The sequence below is a fragment of the Humulus lupulus genome, chromosome 2 (genome assembly GCF_963169125.1).
Source record: "Humulus lupulus chromosome 2, drHumLupu1.1, whole genome shotgun sequence".
Taxonomy (NCBI): domain Eukaryota; kingdom Viridiplantae; phylum Streptophyta; class Magnoliopsida; order Rosales; family Cannabaceae; genus Humulus; species Humulus lupulus.
This window is the reverse complement of record NC_084794.1, coordinates 210,365,398-210,387,585: the sequence shown is the minus strand read 5'-3', so window position 1 is coordinate 210,387,585 and position 22,188 is coordinate 210,365,398. Positions and strand designations below refer to the sequence as shown.

At 41.8% G+C, this 22,188-nt stretch overlaps 1 protein-coding gene across 4 annotated transcripts in view; it reads right to left on the bottom strand.

Annotated features, from left to right (window-relative positions):
• LOC133818936 (uncharacterized) overlaps positions 1–22,188 on the bottom strand; it is a 43,924-nt gene that overhangs the window by 2,706 nt on the left and 19,030 nt on the right. For 2 of the 4 annotated variants that reach the window (XM_062252053.1, XM_062252055.1), the window contains exons 2-3: positions 19,448–21,365; positions 19,025–19,114 (exon numbers count right to left, since the gene is read on the bottom strand). In XM_062252053.1, the coding sequence (XP_062108037.1) occupies positions 19,025–19,052 (28 nt within the window). In that variant the 5' untranslated portion in view covers positions 19,053–19,114; positions 19,448–21,365. The remainder of the gene's footprint in view (positions 1–19,024; positions 19,115–19,447; positions 21,366–22,188) is intronic. The other 2 variants (XM_062252051.1, XM_062252052.1) reach the window with 1 other exon arrangement.

The following is a 22,188-nucleotide window of genomic DNA, read 5'->3' as shown; positions in this document are numbered from 1 at the left end:
TCATAACAAAAATTCCAAATAGAGCATTCCCAAAAGAGGGTTTCGCCCACCACACGTTTTAGCAAAATGTGTGCAAAAATTGAAAGCTTCAAAATTCTTAAAGGTCAATATTAAGAAGAGAAAACTCACCCAAATGGATGGAAGAGACTTTGATTTCTTGAGAGTTGCCTTTGAGTTACTTGAAGAAAATGGGGCACTCTTGGAAGCCTTGAGGGAGAATCGGCCACAACAAGGGGATGCGTTTTTGTGATATATTTTTTGGCTTGAGAAGGCTAGGCATGTGTGGGTTTATTTATAGGGAAAGAGGGAAACCCTCAATTACCCTTCAACTCCTAGTATATCCTCTCTCCCATTATCTCATTATCCCACCATTTGGGAAACTGATAACTACCTTTTTCATGGACTGAGAAGTTCAATCGTAGGTCTATTTGAAAAAGGCGAGAGAATGAAAAAGGTCATATTTGGAATTTTGAGACAAGAAAATTATTAAATTTTCTTGTGGGTCATCATGTCGAGGTAATTGTTGTGGTATTCGCTCAATCTCTAATTAGTTACTTAATTTTTGGGATTTAACTAGTCGGATTTTTATTATGCTTTTGGACGACCAGAATAACTACCACTCTGTGAAATAGTTTATCATATGAGAAAATCATATAATAAACTTGGGGGGCAAATGTTATCCCCAAAATTTCACTTCAATGACGTGGCAATCAAAAGTGACACGTGGCAATGCATGGTCATCAAGTGGCATAATAATGGCCAATGAACGTATTGGCCAAGGGAAGTGTAAGGATTAGAAGATGACCTACAAAGTCTTCATTTCACTGGTCGGAAGAACATTGGCCAAAAGATGGTTTTATCTAGTCAGGAGGTGATTTACTTGACCATGTATGAATTTATCTGGATAGGGAGTGCCTTACCCGACCAACAACATCAAAAGGGAGGGTTACTCGACCAGCAACATCAGAACGGAGGTTCACCTGACCAGCTACATTAAAAGGAAGATTTAGCCTATCGGGTATGTCAGAGTCTCAAGAGTTAGCTTCCCAGTGACTTTTTTACAAATCTCAGTAACAACTACAACTTGAATTTCCTATAACTACCGCGCGAATCTATCAGATATCCCGAAGTAATAGCCATATTGTTGTAATCTGAATTTGTTTATTATTTTATTAATTAAAATTGGTTAGAACAACCAAGGACTCCGTCAAAACGAGAGACATTTCATGTACGATCCATGAGCTTATAATTAAAGAGCTCATGGCATCATTGGAGGGGACTTTTTGAACTTTTACTGGGAGAATTCTTGGGACATTTTCTCAGAGAACTTACAGAGAGTAACATTGTATTTTTTGACTTATTCTTAAGAAACTCAGTTGGCTCAGGTTTATCTGATCTTAAGTATAAGTTCATATATCACAACTCAAAGTGGATTAGGCTATTACCAATAAACTAGGGCTGAATCACTATAAAATTGGTCGTGTAGTTTATTTCCTGTTCAAGGCTATTAGGATTATTGTTGTTTTTGCGTCTACTCACAGTTGGCCAAAATCGTGGTCAACGATAAGCATGATGAGTTGATGTATTTTATTGTAAAAAATGTAACATGATTTAGTTTGTATAATTTTGATTGTGTATTCTTCCAAAGCTTTGTTTTGAGGTTTGTGTTCTTCAAATGATTTAATAATTGGTGCATGCTAATTGTATTTTTTTAATGCAAGAAATTATAGAAACATGCTAGGTTAATAAGTTTGGTTTATATGTAATGTTAATTTGTCAATGTTTTTTAAAAGATGCACAATTTATGTCTTAAAATTCATATTTTAGAAGTAATATAACTAAAATGTGAATTTTCACACTTTAATAATGTATTTTCTTCAATAATATACATGCAGATTTTTATTGTTTAAAGATTGAGAAAAACTGTTTGTAAAAGATTTTTAGAAATTGGTTTATTAAAAAATGTGAGTAATATTAGTCCTTCTACCAACCTTTAAGTAATTATAAAATAATGAATTTTGTGACATGGAAATTTTATTTTTCTTTAAAGGGTTGATTTATGTAACATTTTCTTTAGTACTATTTATTTAATTCTGCCAAATTAGAAATAATACTTTTATGAAAATAATTTATTTTTCCAAATTATTATTTTATGGGAAATTATAATATTGTCACATTTCATGGACATTAAATAATAAATGAAATTATTATTTGGTACAATTATAGCTAAATGATATATTAATAAAATAACTTTTGTAATAAGATTTGTAAGTGGAATTTTATGATTTTAAATAAGTAATATGGTAATAATCAAGTTGGTAAATTATGTATGCTTGCTGAATTTTATGAAATTGACAAGAAGTAAAAGAATAATATTTACCAACTTTGAAGCGAGTTTTAAGAACCCTCCTACGTATGCATGTTACCTGCAAACTTATTTTTACATTCAATTATACATCATTTAATCAAAAGCTTGATTCTTGTTATGAAAACATTGAGGATTAACTAGTACAATTGATATTATTCTTTTATGATTTTAGGTGAATTTGTTGTATGTTTAAGTTGTGGTACAACTTGTGCCACGTGTGCATGGCCCATGCACACGAGGGGTATATTTGAAAGGTGTGTTTAATTTTATTTGATATTAAGACAAGTATTTGATTGGCTTTCTATACTCTTTGTGAAAGTCATCTAACATTTTGTAAGCTTGGACTGAGGTAAGGAAGTTAGCTAGATTTCTATTTTGTTTATGAATGGACTCTAGTTATGAAATATGTATGAATTTTTTTGTGTTTGCTTAACGTAGTGCTGCAACATTATTAAAGGCAGACATGCCTAAAGTCTTCACAATAGGGGTGCTAGGTAAAACATGGATAACAAGGGTGCCATGTAAGTGACCAAAAGGAGAGTCACACGTGACCTTGGACAATATGGGGTGCCATGATCTTATGTTGTATGCGTATGCTTATATGACATGGAAAATAGGGGTACCATGATCATATGTTGTATGTTAATGCTTATGTTTTATATAATCTCATGTTTATGTTTATGTTTATGTTTATGATCTTATGATAAACGATTATGCTTATGTCACAAATAATCTTATGTTGTGATTATGACTTACGTTGTTATGGTTATGTTTTCACATGAAGTGACATGGACAATAGGGGTGCCATGACCATATGATGTATTTTAATGCTTATGTTATATATTTATGAATATGATCTTGTGATTTATGTTAAGGTTATGTTGCATATAAACTTATGTTTATTACTATGATTTTATGATGCACGATTATGCTTATGTTACAAATATTCTTATGTGTATGATTATGCTTTATGATGATAATGTTTGATATAAGAATAGTATGTAAAGAATTTTGCTTATGCTTTTATGGTTTTACTTTTCTTCTTTGTTGGTACTTCCTTACCGAGCTTTTAGCTCAAACTCTTACTTTTCCCCCTTTCAGGTAGATGTTAGGTTCTATTTGGCATGCATGGTGATGTGGGGCATTCCGGGGTCTAAATATGTATGTTTTGGGGTGCAGATGAACGGAAAACAATCTAAAAATACCAATGAACGTTTTTAGAGATTGTTATGCTAATTATATTCTCAGTGGGACCTTACTATTTTATTTTAAGGTTGCATGAAAGAGTTTATATTTTACTTTCAACAAATGAGCCCATAATGCATGTTTTCATAAGGCCCCATTGAACCGTTTGAACAATTGTGGTATTTTTCTAAATAAGTAACGATTAGTAGTCGTTTGCAAAAGTTAGTAGAAAAGGATGTTTTACATAAATCATGTTCCCAGCCATTCATTATATTGAATTTCCAAAAGAAAAGTCAATAGCCTCATTATACTAAGAAACCTTAACGAGTTAATCAAAAGATCCAATCATGACTTCTAAGGATTTAGACTAATCTACAAATGATCATCTATTATGATAAGAATTAAATCTTTATCGCAAAGAGTAAGTTTATATTACCAAATGGGTTGAATTCAACCGTAGCCAATCCCAATTTTAAATTTCTTGGTTCGGCAGTGAAAGACAGATAAAGGTTATCAATTTGTTTCCATTCTTCACAATCTGAAGGTTCCCTAAGCACACCATCATCTTTGGGCCTCTTAGAATAATGCCACCGCATGCCTTCTACTAAATCTCTAGAATTGTAGAGCCTCTTCAATCTTGGGGTGATCGAGAAGTACCGAACAACTTTATGAGGAATCTTTTTCTCTTTACCACTGTTATTCTGTCATCTACTTTCCACATAAATAGGAAAATCACATGTTCAAAGAGATGATCGGTGTAAACATGGAGGTATATGTTGATGACATGCTGGTTAAGACGAAGAAGGCAGAAGAATACATCGGGGGACCTACAAGAGTGCTTCAACGTCTTAAACAAATATAAGATGAAGTTGAATCCCCTTAAGTGTTCCTTCGGAGTTGGATCAGGGAAATTCTTGGGATTTATAGTGAACTCATGAGGTGTGGATGCCAATAATCTACCCAGGAAAAAAATCCCTAGTACGTGGTGAAAATACAAGGCTAAAGGTCACTTAGTCACACTATCAGGCCCAGACCTATAAGTCTTGTGAGATCGGGAGATTTTCCCAAGGGATGCATCACTTAGTGGGCCATGAAGTGTGGCCTTTGTGGATGCCCAATATCCCATACCCATAAAAGAACCAAGCCCCGCGAAACGCCCCCGGGTACCCAAACTCACGCCCCAGCAGCATCGGCCTCGCGTCCGAGCGAGGCCCCTGATGCGCACGTCTTGCGTCCGAGCGAGCCCCCGCCTCGCGACCGAGTGAGGCCCCTGGTGCACTCGCCTCGCATCCGAGCGAGGCCCCTGATGCGCACACCTCGCGTCCGAGCGAGCCCCCGCCTCGCATCCGAGCGATGCCCCTGACGCGCGCACGCCTCGCGTCCGAGCGAGGCCCCTGCTGCACACGTCTTGCGTCCGAGCGAGCCCCCCGCCTCGCGTCCGAGCGAGGCCCCTGGTGCGTTCGCCTCGCGTCCGAGCAAGGCCCCTGGTGCGCCTGCATCGCGAGGCCCCTGACGCGCGCGCCTCGCATCCGAGCGAGGCCCCTGACGCGCGCGCGCCTCACGTCCTCACGAGGCCCCTGGTGCGCCCGCCTCACGAGGCCCCTGACGCGCGCGCCTTGCGTCTGAGTGAGCCCCGCCTCGCGTCCGAACGAGGCCCTTGGTGCGCCCGCCTCGCGTCCGAGCGAGCCCCTTGATACGCGCGCGCCGCCTCGCGTCCGAGCGAGGGCCATGATGCGCGCGCCCCCTTCGCCCCCCGAGCGAACCGCACCATCTCATGGCCACGCATGAGGAAGGAAGCCTCGTGACGCATGGCCTTGCCATGTAGGGCCTCGCGTGGCCTCATAAGAGGATAGGAGCCTCGTGAGCAGCTAGGGAGCCGAGTCACCAAGGGGGTCGCAAGGAGGGCGTCTCGCCACGCATCCTTAGACGTCCACCAAGGCCACATGCCTATCAACCGGACTCATGAGTGACCTCGGGAGGCTTAAGGAATCTCATGCCAAGGATCCAAGATCTCCACCTCACGCTGGGACCATAACACATGCCCAAGGTCCCATTCCTTACACCTTGAGACCCCTATGCTTAGAGGCTCCAGTACGAGTCGAATGGGACACATTTGTACGACCTAGTACTGAGTACGGATACCAGTGCCAGTGGGACTGCTGGGACCAGAGTCATGGTCCATACGTCTACGGCCATAGGTCAGAGCCGACACTGCTACCTCCTGCGCCACTACGCCTGCCACCACTCATCAAACATGGGTACAGACAAGTAGTGGAGGCATTCTCCAGACACCTGCTCCAGTGCTGGATGTACAACCCCAACCTCTGAAGCCACTATCCTGCCAGAGTACTTATGTACCACTTGGTCTCCTGGACCACCATGTTTCCCAGGCCATCAGAGCCTACTATAAAAAGGACCCTTCTCCCACATGGGAGGGGGTTGGAAAATTCATTGTAAGAAAAGGTTGTTGAGAAATATACCAAGGCTTGCTCTATCATTTATCTGTGTTTACCTTTCCTTAAAGTTTATTCACAGTTCTTATATAGACATCACCTGACTTACCTTTGAGTTTTCCGATCTAATTTCGTTGACGAGATTTCACCGTCAACAGTTTGGCGCTGTCTGTGGGAAGAACAAGCATCAAGCCAGTGTTCTTCCATCACTTCCAAAAAAGAAAGATGCTAAGACGTTCAAAACGCCTACGGCAAATACAAGAGGTTGAGGCTCACCGAGACGAAGTAGAGCGAAGGGCCTCCAAGAAAGACTCCCCTCCGCCCGGGCATGGAGGTGGGCCGGAAGAACCTCTTCCCCTAGGGGAGGAGAGGGAAGCATCGTCCCCAGCTATCCAGCCCGACGGAGGTCATTCAGAGCCACTAGTGTATCCACTTAACCGGCCCTGGTTAACCCTGCGCTCAGGCCACCAGGACCCCGGTCCCTCGACGCACTGGCCATGCAAGGGTCCCGGGGTACGCTCGGTAAGTGCCAGCTCAAGGACGCACTTCTACAAGGATGAGATTCACGAGTTGCATAAAAAGACTCGAAGGCTGGAAACCATGATAGAGAACATGCAGGAGGTTTTAGACGACCTACTGCAAGGGAAGTCAAACACACCCCTCCCTAAGCGTAAAGGGAAGGGGCATGAAAAAGGGGAAAGCACTGTCCCTGTAGACGATGGGAGGACCCAAATTTCCACCAGTAAAACCCCCCAGGCAAAGTACCAGGGGGACCTAGGCCAACGAAATGTCCCCAGGAGCAAAGGCGGAGGGAAGGGGATGGTCGTAAGAATGAGGCCGAGGTCCCCTCAAAAGAAGCACCCCCTGGCCTAAGAAAAGAGCCCCGTGGAGAGAGGTCAGAAGTAAGAGATGTACCCCCCGTGGATCCCCCGAGGGACACAACCAAGGCAAGGGACCAGCCCGAGAACCCGCAAAACTCCTTATGCAAAAAGAGGAGGGGACTAGACACCAAAATGCGAAGCCCTCGATGCAAGATCACCACTACACTTGGGGGGCACATGGATGACGAAGAAATCGACCGTGATTCACCCTTCACAAGGGAGATTCAGGCTGAGCAAATGCCCACTGGCTTTAGAGAGCCACGCATGACCCCGTACGAGGGAACTACAGACCCAAAATATCACTTAGACTCCTTCAATAACTTGATGAGGTTAAGAGGGGTCAACAATAGGGCAAAGTGTCATTGCTTCGTCGTTACGCTTAAAGGAGTGGCGTACAAGTGGTTCAAGAGGTTAAGGCCAGGAACAATCAAATCATGGGAGCAACTCTCTAATGAATTCCTTCAGCAGCACCATGCAGCCTGTGACTACGTCATGCCGACTACCAACCTCGCTAACATAAAACAAGGCGAAAATGAAAGTTTGAGGGACTACATCCATAGGTTCAATATAGAAGCAACAAAGGTGGGAGATTTAAACAAAGCGGAGCTCAAGATGGCTATTACAGCCGGAGTTCGTCCAGGAAGCAAGTTATGGAGTAACATGCTCAAAAGGGAAGTTCCAGATTTGGACGACTTCGAGAGAGAGCACAGAGTTACATACGTGTGGAAGAGGGCCATAAGAACTTCCAGGTCGAAGAAAGCGAACCTTCCTCCAGTGGCCATACTCCCAATATGTCTGGGGATTCCATATAGAAGGGGGGCATCGTGCTAGAGGGGTCGCTGGCCAAGTTGGAGATCGAACGAAGACCCTCTAGCCGTTAAAGTCCCCACCTGAGGGGAAACCACCTCAAAAGCAAACGCCTTCAAAAAGGGTCTCTAAAGTAGACACCTCCAAAAAGGGTCTCCAACGTAGACACCTCCAAAAAGGGTCCCCAAAGTAGACGCCTCCAAAAAGGGTCTCCAAAGTAGACGCCTCCAAAAAGGGTCTCCAAAGTAGACGCTATCAAAAAGGGTCTCAAAGTAGACGCTTCCAAAAAGGGTCTCAAAGAAGACGCTTGCAAAAAGGGTCTCAAAGAAGACGCTTGCAAAAAGGGTCTCAAAGAAGACGCTTGCAAAAACAGTACTATGCCTAATGACGAGAAGGATGCTTCTCGCAAGATATAACAAGCGCGCGCAAAAATATATAAAAGGATAACTAGAACCCAAGGGGTCAACATATCCTTATAGATACGATCAAGGTGCACCAAAGAGAGATCTACCGAACCCCCTTTCACGTGGGTTCCAAAGGACCTTGAACGTGATAAATATAATAAAAAAATAAAAAAAAAGAGAGAGAAAAAGAAGGAGAATAAGAGAGTGACAAAAAGGATGAGAAGAGTCTACAAGGACGCCTAAAGACCTCCCTGTAGACTGGGGGGCAAGTGTGGATGCCAAAAATCCACCCAGGAAAAAAATCCCTAGTACGTGGTGAAAATACAAGGCTAAAGGTCACTTAGTCACACTATCAGGCCTATAAGTCTTGTGAGACCGGGAGATTTTCCCAAGGGAAGCATCACTTAGTGGGCCATGAAGTGTGGCCTTTGTGGATGCCCAATATCCCATGCCCATAAAAGAACCAAGCCCTGCGAAACGCCCCCGGGTACCCAAACTCACGCCCCTGTAGCATCGGCCTCGCGTGGCCTCGCGTCCGAGCGAGGCCCCTGATGCGCACGTCTTGCGTCCGAGCGAGCCCCCGCCTCGCGATCGAGTGAGGCCCCTGGTGCGCTCGCCTCGCATCCGAGCGAGGCCCCTGATGCGCACACCTCGCGTCCGAGTGAGCCCCCGCCTTGCATCCGAGCGAGGCCCCTGACGCGCGCACGCCTCGCGTCCGAGCGAGGCCCCTGTTGCACACGTCTTGCGTCCGAGCGAGCCCCCCGCCTCGCGTCCGAGCGAGCCCCCCACCTCGCGTCCGAGCGAGGCCCCTGGTGCGTTCGCCTCGCGTCCGAGCAAGACCCCTGGTGCGCCTGCCTCGCGAGGCCCCTGACGTGCGCGCCTCGCATCCGAGCGAGGCCCCTGACGCGCGCGCCTCACGTCCGAGCGAGGCCCCTGGTGCGCTCGCCTCACATCCGAGCGAGGCCCCTGGTGCGCCCGCCTCACGAGGCCCCTGACACGCGTGCCTTGCGTCTGAGTGAGCCCCCGCCTCGCGTCCGAGCGAGGCCCTTGGTGCGCCCGCCTCACGTCCGAGCGAGCCCCTTGATACGCGCGCGCCGCCTCACGTCCGAGCGAGGGCCATGATGCGCGCGCCCCCTTCGCCCCCCGAGCGAACCGCACCATCGCATGGCCACGCATGTGGAAGGAAGCCTCGTGACGCATGGCCTTGCCATGTAGGGCCTCGCGTGGCCTCATAAGAGGAGAGGAGCCTCGTGAGCAGCTAGGGAGCCGAGTCACCAAGGAGGTCGCAAGGAGGGCGTCTCGCCACGCATCCTTAGACGTCCACCAAGGCCACATGCCTATCAACCGGACTCATGAGTGACCTCAGGAGGCTTAAGGAATCTCATGCCAAGGATCCAAGATCTCCACCTCACGCTGGGACCATAACACATGCCCAAGGTCCCATTCCTTACACCTTGAGACCCCTATGCTTAGAGGCTCCAGTACGAGTCGAATGGGACACATTTGTACGACCTAGTACTGAGTACGGATACCAGTGCCAGTGGGACTGCTGGGACCAGAGTCATGGTCCGTACGTCTACGGCCATAGGTCAGAGCCGACACTGCTACCTCCTGCGCCACTACGCCTGCCACCACTCATCAGACATGGGTACAGACAAGTAGTGGAGGCATTCTCCTGACACCTACTCCAGTGCTGGATGTACAACCCCAACCTCTGAAGCCACTATCCTGCCAGAGTACTTATGTACCACTTGGTCTCCTGGACCACCATGTATCCCAGGCCATCAGAGCCTACTATAAAAAGGACCCTTCTCCCACATGGGAGGGGGTTGGAAAATTCATTGTAAGAAAAGGTTGTTGAGAAATATACCAAGGCTTGCTCTATCATTTATCTGTGTTTACCTTTCCTTAAAGTTTATTCACAGTTCTTATATAAACATCACCTGACTTACCTTTGAGTTTTCCGATCTAATTTCGTTGACGAGATTTCACCGTCAACATGAGGTATCAAAGCTAATCCTAATAAAATAAAGGCCCTAGTTAAGATGAAGTCTCAAACAAAGATAAAAGATGTTCAAAGCTTAACCAGGAGGATTGCCACTTTAAGTAGATTTATCTCCAAATCTACGGACAAGTGGATTCCATTTTTTAATCTTCTTAGGGGTAATAAGAAATTTGAGTGGACGAAAAAGTGCGAGCAGGCTTTCCAGGCCCTAAATTCTCATATGTCGCAACCACCGATTTTATCCAAGCTGTTTGAAAAGGAAACTTTGTTCATCTATTTGGCAGTCACAGAATATGATGCTAGTGCTGTCCTGGTAAGAGAGGAGGAACATATGAAAAAAGCTGTGTATTATATAAGCAAGAGGCTAATAAGGGCAGAACTACGATATACGCCCATAGAGAAACTAGCCTATTGCTTGATCTTAGCCTCCAGAAAGTTGCGACAATAATTCCAAGCTCTTTTCATCGCAGTACCCACCGACCAGCCACTACTACAAGTCCTGCAGAAACCGGAAGTCACTGGTCGATTATTGAAATGGGTTGTTGAACTTGGACAGTTCGATATTTCTTACTTACCACGAGTTGTTGTGAAGGGACAAGATCTAACAGATTTTGTCGCAGAACTTACTGGGCTCCAAGACATTGAGCCGACAGAAGAGCCTAAACCTCAAAGCCAAACTCCCTCTTGGAAGTTTTTTGTAGATGGCTCTTCTAACGAGCACATGCTGGAGCAGGTGTGATTTTAGTCACGCCTGAAGGACATCGATTCCACTGCGCAATCAGATTCGACCTCACAACGTCCAATAACGAAGCCGAGTATGAAGCTTTGCTCACAGGATTAAGATTAGCCAAGGATATGAACATAAAGTCGCTTGAAATCTATAGTGACTTCTAGTTAGTGGTTAATAAAATTACTGGAGAATATCAAGCTCACGGCCTGAAGATGGTTGCTTATTTAAACAAAGCAAAAGATTTGTTGGCACAATTTGAAAAATATACTCTCTAGCAGGTAATCAAAGCAAGAGCCCTCCAGAGGCAATCGGCTCGGTTCATCCTGGTCGACAAAATTTTATACAGAAGGGGTTACTCAATGCCACTCTTAAGGTGTGTTACAAAGGAAAAAGTCAAAGAATTAATGCGAGAAGTCCATGAAGGTTTCTGCGAGGATCATGCTGGGGGGCAGATTTTATCAAAAAGATCCTAAGGCAGGGATACTTCTGGCCAATGGTGAATGAAGACTATGTGGATTCTGTTCAAAAGTGCGACAAGTGCCAAAGATTCTCCAAGATACCTTGAGCAGCCCCTAATGAGCTAAAACAGATGCAAAGCCCTTGGCCATTCGCAGTATGGGGGATAGATTTGATCAGGTCTTTGTCCACGGGAAAAGGCAACATCAAGTATGCCATGGTTGCTGTTGATTACTTCACAGAGTAGGCCGAAGTTGAGCCACTTACAACAATAACGACCAAGATGGTTCTGAATTTTGTGGTCAAGAACATTGTGTGTCGCTATGGGATGCCAAGAAAAATTGTCTCAGATAATGTCACACAGTTTGACAGCGATCTATTCTCATATTTTTGCAATAAGCACGGGATTATAAAGAGTTTTTCTTCAGTAGCTCATCCACAGGAAAATGGATAGGTTGAGGCTGTCAACAAGACACTGAAGGATACAATGAAGAAAAGGCTCGAAGAAGCAAAGGGAGCATGGCTAAAACAGTTACCTGAAGTCCTTTGGTCATATAGAACATCCCACCGAACACCAACAGTACATACTCTATTTTCCTTGGCCTATGGGTATGAAGCTATGTTGCCTGTTGAATTACATCCACCATCGCATCGAAGGTTGGCATACAATAAAGATGTTAATAGTCAGTTATTGATGTAATCTCTGGATTTGGTCGATGAAAGGCACGAGCAATCTCAACTCCAAGTAACAGCTTACCAGCAAAAGGTCGCTCGGTATTTCAACTCTAAAGTACACGAAAGAAAGTTTAATGTGGGAGATCTGGTACTTAGAATATTTTTCCTCAACACCTGTGATTAAGTTGCTGGAGTGCTTGGACCTAACTAGGAAGGGCCATACCAAAACTAAGAAGTCATTCAACCAGGCACCTATAAACTTGCTCGCCTGAATGGAAATCTCATTCCTTGTTATTGAAATGGAGAACACCTGCGCAAGTATTATCAATAAACAGTTCTTTTTAATGAATTGGCTTGTATTAATTTCATTTTTTTACAAGTTTATGAACAAGGGTTAGTCAGCTATATGACTAATCGCTTATAAGTGTAAGATCAAATTTTTGATCACTCGTACAGACACGATTGTCCAATTATTAAGAGAAATAAAAGGAACTGTGCGTAGCCAGTTATTCTTGCAAATTATTGTATTTATTACAAGTATTTGCCCATTATGTGTGTTGTTTTACTCTATTATCATTTTTATAAGTATTTATTACGAGTAGTAATGTTCAAACAGGTCTTGGTCAAGGCAAGTGACCGAGGACCTTAAACTCCTCAATCACTTGGGGGGCATATAAGGTCCTAAGTAAGCAAAGCATATCAACAAGTATATGTAAACACACGAGCAAAATAAGGGAAAGCATGCTACGGTACTTAGAGTATTTTTCAAAATTTTATTTAAATTTTGTTAAATCAAAACAAAGTGCTATGATAAGTTTCTGTTGCTGCTTGGATGTAATTGTCGATTAAAAGGAAAAGCAATAAAATAAATTTTCTTGGCATCACGAACCGTAGTTCGTGTGTCTTAAGTTACAAATTAAAATTAAAAAAAAAAATTATTATTATGAAGCAGCAGAAGGATCCTGCTGAAGCTCTTGTGGCTGCTAGTCGATTGTGGCCCCAGAATCTCAATGCCTATTGCCAAAGATATCTTAGGGGATCCCTGAGCCTTCTCATCCTCTTCTAGGTGAGCAATACACTTTTCCAGCTTAGCCTTCCTTATATGGTCTGACAGATAGGTAAAGTCTGCCTTGGGGTTGCTTTTCCAAAACATATAGAAGCATTGGAACGCCGTTCCCTCTTACTTCTCTAGGTTGCGGGCGTTGGTCTCCTCGAGGTCGGCAGTTTCTTTACGGCTGATCTCCAACTCCGTTTGAAGTTTGTTGGCTTCTCGATAGTTTATTAGCGAGGCCTCCTTATACCTCTCCTTGGAGGCAGTGATTCCAGCAACTGACTCCTCCTTCTTCTTCAGTTCCTCCTCGAGATTGGCGATCTTAACCTCAACTACTCGCAACTCCTCAGCATGCTTGGCCTCGACCACCTTGTGCTGCTCGGTGAGCCTTTCCTCGACCGCCTTGATCTCTTTAGCATGCTTGGCGACCATCTCCTCCGAGAGGCGCCAACCGGTACTCACGGTCAGAATTCCCCGCGGTCAAAAATTTTAGGTGTATATGTCTGGTGAAGACGATACCCAAGAAAGGTTATTTAGGCTTAAACAATATCTTGAGTTATCATCAGCTTCTCATTCTTCAAGGACTATCACCGATAATCCACTCTTTCAATGTCTTGCTCCACAAGTTATTCCGGTTAAAGTGCCATTACCGTCTAACAATGAATCTAATTCTGACCATTCAGTTCGATCCTATAGAACAATGGCCCAGCAAAGGACATTGAAAGAGTTAGCAACGCCCGATCTGGACCAACAACCGCTTTGCATCCAGTATCCACCATTGGATGTAGGCTTTGAGCTGAAGTCGAGCCTCATCCACTTATTGAAGGAGTTTCATATTGTATGTTCTAGTATGAAACCTGCTTCAGTGACTGAAGAACAAATTAGGCTGCGAGCTTTTCCTTTCTCCCTGAAGGATGCAGCTAAAGAGTGGTTGTACTATCTTCAACCTGGTACTGTTGAAACATGGAATGGTATGAAGACTATGTTCCTAGAACAATATTTTCCAACATCTAAAGTTGGAAGCATCAGGAAAGAGATCTGTGGTATAAGGCAATATATAGGAGAGTCTTTGTATGGATATTGAGAGAGATTTAAGCGGTTGTGTGCTAGTTACCCTCATCATCAGATAAGTGAACAACTCCTCATCCAGTACTTTTATGAAGGATTAAAATCATTGGATAGGAGTATGATTGATGCAGCCAGTAGGGGTGCACTAGTTGATAAGACCCCTGCTGCAGCCAGAAGCTTGATTTCTAATATGGCTGCTAATTCACAATAGTTTGGCATTCGCCAAGATCCTACTCCGCCACCCAAATTATCTAATGAAGTGAGCACCTCTAATGCTAATCATCTTGGTCAACAATTGGCTCAATTAACTGCAGTGGTACAACAACTTGCTTTAGGCCAACAGGTGCAGCCATGTGGAATCTATCAGGTTGTGGGGCATGCTATTGATACTTGCCCTACTTTATTTGAGGGAGAAACTGAGGGTGTTAATGCTGTAGGAAATTTCCCTGGTCAATTACGTCAGATGTACTATGAACCTTTTCCACAAACTTATAATCCTGACTGGCGTGATCATCCAAATCTTCGTTATGGGAATCAGCAACAAGTTGCTCCACAGTCTACACCTGCGAGACCACCTGGTTTCACTTTTCAACAACGGTCTCAACAGAATTTTGTACCCAAACCATCGCAAGCACCACAAGCTGCTCCACCACCAAGTGCCAAACCTTCCACTGAAGATTTAATCAATGCAATTGCTACAAATATGCTACAAATATGCTTCAGTTCAGCTGGCAAATTGCACTAATGTTTATCCTTTAGGGTTAGTTGAAGATGTGTTGGTAAAGGTTGATGGACTTGTCTTTCCAGCAGATTTCTATATACTTGAAATGGGGGATGCATCAATACCCAATCCGACACCAGTTTTATTTGGGAGGCCATTCTTGATGACAACAAATACAAAGCTGGATGTTAGAGCAGGAACACTGACAATGGAATTTGATGGTGAAGTTATCAAATTCAATGTGTTTGATTCTCCTGGTAAGATCAAAGGGAAGGAGACTTCATTGAAATACCCAACATAAAGATCTTGAGAGTGGCATTCAGTCAAGCTAACAACTTTAAACAAAGCGTACTTGAGGGAGTTTTCTTTTCCTAATCTTTCGTTTTATTTTCATTGAGGACAATGTATTGTTTAAGTGTGGGGAAAGGAAAAACAACTGTTTTATTTTTATTTATTTTATTTTCTATTTTGTTATGTTGTTGTTAATTTTCTGTTATTTTCGTTCTATTTAGTGTCTGTCTTTAATTTTAGTTCAGTTGTGTTGGCCTTGTTGAAAGCATTGGTTGATGATGAAACTTTGAATTGTGCTTAAAGTGATGTTAGAAAATGAGGACTTTTGTATGATTTGTGTGCTTGAACCCTATGTGAATTGCTATTTTGATTTATGTTGTTTTTCACTCTATGCACGATTGAATTCACCACTTAAATGTATTGGAAAAGATTTATGCTTGTTGAAAAAAAAATTGAAGTCCCAACCACTCTAGAAATCGTTGATCAATTGTTTGAGGCGAAGTCATAAGTACACATGATTAGGAAGATGATTAACGCAGTTCTTTGGATCGTTTGAGCTGTTCAAGCCAACCTATTATATGATAATCCCTAGTTTCCCATGTGTTGAGCCATGATGACTGTTACTTTTCTTCTATGAACCAAAATTTTTGACCCTATACCTCATTAAAAAAATATTTCTTTTTTGTAACCCATTGCACCATGGTTATATATATGACTTTTTATTTTGTGGGATGGTTTGTAAAAAAAAGGGAAATACTTGTGGGTTATTTATTTGGTTGTAATTTGTGTATGATCTCTATTTCTCTCACTGAAATATTATTAAAAAAAAAGAAGGAAAAAAAACAAAAGAAAAAAAATGATGATTTGCAATGAAAAAAAAATGCATTTATACAAATTTTGCAGAAGTATAAGCGTGGGGGAAATAGTGAGATCATTATAGAAAGAAGAGTAAGAAAAAATAGGTATTTCTTGAATTGTATGGGAAAATTTGGGGCAAGTTCAAAGAATGGAATTGATGTATGCTATGGTGTGATTTGAGCTTAAATGTATCTTTCTCAACTACCTTTAACCTTAGCCTTACATTACAAGCATATAAAGACCTTTTGATTTTTTTTATCAGTGTGTGTTTATATTAGTGCAGAATGATTGGCTAATGTCTATGGAATGGATATTTTTCATTGAAAAACATTTTGGTATATAGGGACTGATTTAAAAGAAAATGATTTGGCAAGTATGGATTAAATTTGATGCATTTGAGTTGGTGTTGTGCTTAAGTGCTTAGTAAATTATTTTTGAAAATCAAATGGTGAATTACATATGGAGTTGAAATTCTAAAGAGCATGAAAATCTGATTTGTTTTGGCATTACTTATTTGTGTGATTCTCAAAGACATTCAAGCTTTTGACAAGACTTTGTTTAGTGAGTCAAGATTAGTTTGTATTATTTTCATTTTTAGTTTTGTTATATTTGTGTTTTGCTAAGGGACTAGCAAAATTCAAGTGTGGGGGAATTTGATAAGGTCATTTTTATATTAATATTTGTTAAGTTTTTTCATGCTTAGATGGTGTTATGATAGCATTTTTAGTAGTTTTAACTTAGTTTCGTGACTTTAAACATATTTTCTACATTGCATTTTATGATGATAAATCTGACATTTTGATGGAAAGTGTAGTTTTTGAATCATAGGTTGTAAAAGACTCACTAGATAAGGTTAAAATGAGGTTTTTGAAGCATTCTAGGCTTTCGAGATTGAAATGTTGAAGTAGCAGAAGTGTACAATCCTTCTAAGGTCGAGAAATGAAGAAATTGAAGATAGGTCGCGGCCTATAAAATTCAGGCCGCGACCCTTTAGTTGGAATTGACATTTCATATTTTCTGTTCCAGACAGGTCGCTGCCTACTGTGAAGAAAAGTGAGTTGGGTCGCTGCCTGTGTGACCAATTTCTGCACATATTTTGTTTTGGGTTGTGCCACGCATTTTTCAGGTCGCGACCTGCGACGCTGTTCTTAGATTTTTATTTACATTTTAAATTTAATTTAAAGGAGACTATAAAAGATTTATTAGGGTTAATTTGGGAGGTTTTTATTACGGTTTAGGAGAGAAAAAGACTCAGAAAGGGCTGGAGAGAAGAATACAAGACTACAACACTATTGTTCATCAATCTAGTTTCTTTTCTTCCCTTAATCTCTTTAATCTTAATTATAATTATGTTTGTGATTATGATTACTATTATGGAGTAGGTTAAGGGTTGATTCAAAACCCAAGACATGAATTCTTTATTGTTGATAATGAGTATTATTCTTTAATTTCTCTCCATATTAAATTGTTTCTATTTGTCCAATTGAATGTTATGAATTTTTTGATTTCTTGTTAGGTGACAAACTAATTAAGGTTTTTTATTATTCAATTGTCATCTTAGAATTACTACTCACCTAATAGTTTAGAATTCTAAGTGTATGTGATAAATTGCAATTCATAGTGATGTATAAAGAGTTGTTGATTGTGATGAAAAATAGAACCTAGGTTAAATGAATTATATACTTCATTAATTTATTGCCTAGATTAACTTGTCTTCATAGGACTTAATGCTTTATCTAAGTTAAATAGATTGTATGCTTCATAGATTTATTGCTTAGCTAAAAGAGTTAATTATTGAGCGCTTCGCCTTGATTACTTATAATAGGGAGAATGGGATAATTGTCTGCTTTAGCGTTATCTGCGAGGTTAATAGTTTAATTGAGAAATTTGAATAATATTTATTATTAGTGATTAGGAATGATTGTTGAGGGTGGAGATTAACCCTTAACTGTTTCTTAATATCGTAATATCAATTTTTATTTGCTTTTTAGTTTATGTAATTTAATTTTGAGTTCAAAATCTAAATCCCCATTTTAAGTTTTAGTGTTAATTATTGAATAATAAAGTGAACGATAGTCCTCGCGGGTTTGACCTGTGCTTGCTATTATACTAAAATAATTGGAAGTATTGAAAGAAAAATCATTGTTAAATTTGTTGTGGTATACGACAGCCATCACTACAACTACTGGTCGTTACATTATCTATTGTACTACTGCTACATTCACTTTCTGCTATGAAGAAGTCTAAATTTAAACTAATCGCATATTTAAAGTTGTCTTCCCCGTCAAATAAATGACAATGAATAGGCATACTATCTAAGAGTGAGAAGTTAGTACCATTCTCATCCGAGGACTCAAGTATGGGCTCGGTGTGTGCAGGAAGTTTCTGCTTACCTTTCCCCTGTTGGGCAGGGACAGTAGCTACTCGCGGAGTGTTGGAAGGTTCCTTGATGGTCACTCCTGCAGCCTTTCTCCTCGGGGGTTGTGAGACATCCTGGTGCTACCTGGGAATTTCTCCCCCAACAGCACTTCCCATTGTCGATTCCCTCACATCCTGGTGAGGTGCAAGAAGGCTGACCAGCCTTAGGTGGTTCTCCGTGACCAGATTTTTGACACTCTTTTCAATGTCTGTCATGCTGGCCAGGGCTGCTGCCCTTATCTCCATTTCTGGAGTGGGGTCTGGTCGATGCCATGGACCTGAACGACACCAAAGTTCTAAAGAATTAATAGAAAAGCTAAATGAAACCAAACGACAGGTAAGTAGATGATTTACCTCCTTCAGTGAAGACCAGGTTGTTGGCTATAACGCCTTAAACTCCAGGGATCGTTATGGTGTGCCTTGTAAATAGTGCTAAACTCGCTAATCGAGTCATTTGGCCAAAATCATGTAACTAAGTATGATTAGCGGTTTAGTGACTAAAATTTTTGGTTAAGATATAACGTTTCATTAGAACGTCTATTATATACATTGGGGTCCCAAAAAATATAATTTAGAGGTCTATTACAAGAAAATATTTACAACCAACCGATCTAAGCGGAAAAACAGGATTTATCCCTAGTTCCTCTTCAAACCTCGGCTGTGGTGGTCGAGCAGCTGCATATGTACACATCGTCACCTAAGCTCTCCAACTTAAGGATGGTCCAGCTTTCTTTTGCCTTTACCTGCACCACATAGCACCCGTGAGCCGAAGCCCAGCAAGAAAACTCAATATGCTCATGCACAATCATATCATGATATCAAATCATATCTGGCATGCCTAGCAAACATAGCTTTATTCAAGCATACAAATAAATTCAAACAATGCTAGGGAATCGAGGATAAGAAATCCTGCCCTCCTGATTGGATGGCTATCAAGTATCATTTTTTTTTTCATCATAACATAACCATATGATCTACATACTAACTTTATGCTTCTCTATATACACAACCAACAAAGAAACAGCATGGTACCAAAACTAGCCAGCATGATACAAAATCAGAACTAGAGAACTAACCTACCACCCCTGAAGAGCTAGTCTCAGTCCCGAACTCTGACCACCTCGGAATGAACACTCGAACAGGAGTCGAGCTGTCCATCCCCTTTTCCTAATCCTCTCTTAGCACAAGGCAATTCTTCACAATATTCCCAACCATACCACATGCGAAACATGCCTTTGCTCGGCATTCTCCCGGATGACGCTTCTTGCACCGAGTGCAGATTGGATAAATTTTCTTCCAGCTTTCATTCTTACTTTCTCCAATAAGTGGAGATCCCACTATCTGAGCTTCGTGCTCTCTGGCACTCTTCTTCTCATTTATTATGCTCTCAACAGCAAGAGCCTTCTCCACCATCTGAGCATAGGTAGAAATTTCATACATTGGGGCAACTCTAATGCCCCGGGCTATTCCAGGATTCAATCCCTCAACAAACCTTTCTTTTCGAGCCACATCTGTGGGTACCATATCTAAAGCAAACTTGACCAACCCATCAAATCTGTTAACATACTCGATTACTGATGCCTTACCCTGAACGAGATTTAGAAACTCATTCATCTTAGCTGTCTTAGCTACATCACAATAATACTTTTCATTAAACAACTGCCTAAACTCTTTCCAATCCATCACAGCTATATCTCGTGTCTGGGATATCACTTCCCACCACGTCCGGGCATCATCCCGCAATACAAATGTCGAACAAGCCACCTTATCGTGACCTTCCAGCCCCATACTATCAAGAATGGAACTGATCATGCCCATCCATTGCTCAGCTATAAATGGATCTAGGCCTCCCTCGAAAACTGGAGGGTAATACTCCTGGAATCTTCCATAGAGAAATTCCCATCTGTTCTCAACCCTAGGCTGAGCCAAAGCTAGTGCCACTCTTGGCACAACAAAGGAAGAGGTGCTTCCCAACAGATTCTGCTGTTGCTTCAAACTCCTAATCTCTTCCTCATGCCTCTGCAATCTTGATTGCAAATCTGTGACTATCTACTGAAAATTCATAGGAGCAGATGAAGAACTAACACCCTGGCTGTAGCTCCCATCCTCATTATAACCACCACCAGGCCTCATTATCTGCCTTGGATATAAACCTGCTGATTGAATCTGCAGTCAATAACTTGACCCATTAATCATGATGAACATATCAAGAGCTTTCCCCACGGGAACAATCTTACCACACCACAATCATTAACCACCTGCAGTGCTAAAAAAAACATGCCCATGGTATTCATACATCAATCATAATCTCTGCTCTTCCAACATTCATACCATGCCTCCAACTCCAGCATGCAAATATTATAATTATATATTCATGGAGCAGGTAATCATATAATCACATTCATATATATATTCACGGAGCATATAATCATATAGTCAAGAGCCAGGCTCTATTAGAATCTCATGCTCCCTAACACAATGTGCAGGTAAAGCATTTACATTCTATCTAAGCAGTTATGCACATAACTACAGAAATAGTTACCATTCCCTGAGTGAAGCTATCTTCAGTGACGAGTGTACATGTCCAGCTTGTCTTCAGGAACCATAAACCTTGGCAAGCTCTGATACCAAGATTTAATGCCCTAAACTCCAGGGACCGTTGCGGTGTACCTTGTAAACAGTGCTAAACTAACTAATTGAGTCATTTGGCCAAAATCGTGTAACTAAGTATGATTAGCGGTATAGGGATTAAAACTTTTGGTTAAGATATAACATTTCATTAGAACGTCTATTATATACATTGGGATCCCAAAAAATATAATTTAGAGGTCTATTACAAGAAAATATTTACAACCAACCGATCTAAGCAGCAAAATAAGGTTTAACCCTAGTTCCTCTCAAAACCTCGGCCATGGTGGTCGAGCAGCTACATATGTACACATCGTCACCTAAGCTTTCCAACTCAAGGATGGTCCAGCTTTCTGTTGCCTTTACCTGTACCACATAACACCCGTGAGCCGAAGCCCAGCAAGAAAACTCAATATGCTCATGCGCAATCATATCATGATATCAAATCATATCTAGCATGCCTAGCAAACATAGATTTATTCAAGCATACAAATAAATTCAAACAATGCTGGGGAATCGAGGATAAGAAATCTTGCCCTCCTGATTGGATGGCTATCAATTCGATCCTAATCACATGAGTGATTTAACACTAGAGGTTCTGGTAAACCATACTGAGTGATCAACAAGCAAGTCACTACGGGCTCAACACCCAAAGCCATGCACATGATGATCAGAATGATCATACAGAGCTTATAGCTTTGAACAGATGAGTTAATATCACTTTGAGGTTCTGTTAACCATACTGAGTGACTGACAAGCAAGTCACTATGGGGCTTGGTGCCCATAGCCGTGTAACGAAACCATTACCTGGGCTTCCCTGCAATGGCTCTAATCAGATGAGTAACTGATGGGTAGTCACTAACTTAAACAGATGAGTGACTGATGGGTAGTCACTAACTTAAACAGATGAGTGACTGACGGGCAGTCACTAACTTATACAGATGAGTGACTGATGGGTAGTCACTAACTTAAACAGATGAGTGACTGATGGGTAAGTCACTAACTTAAACAGATGAGTGACTGATGGGTAAGTCACAAAAGCGCTTTTAGTTTTCATCGAACTTGAGGTCTGTCCGGCATTAATGCTCTTGTTGAGTCATCTGATGCAGAATGTTGATTAGATCTAATCTTTTATCGACCCTGCGTTCAGGACGCTTATGCCGTTATTGGCTCCCAGGTCGGTAACACA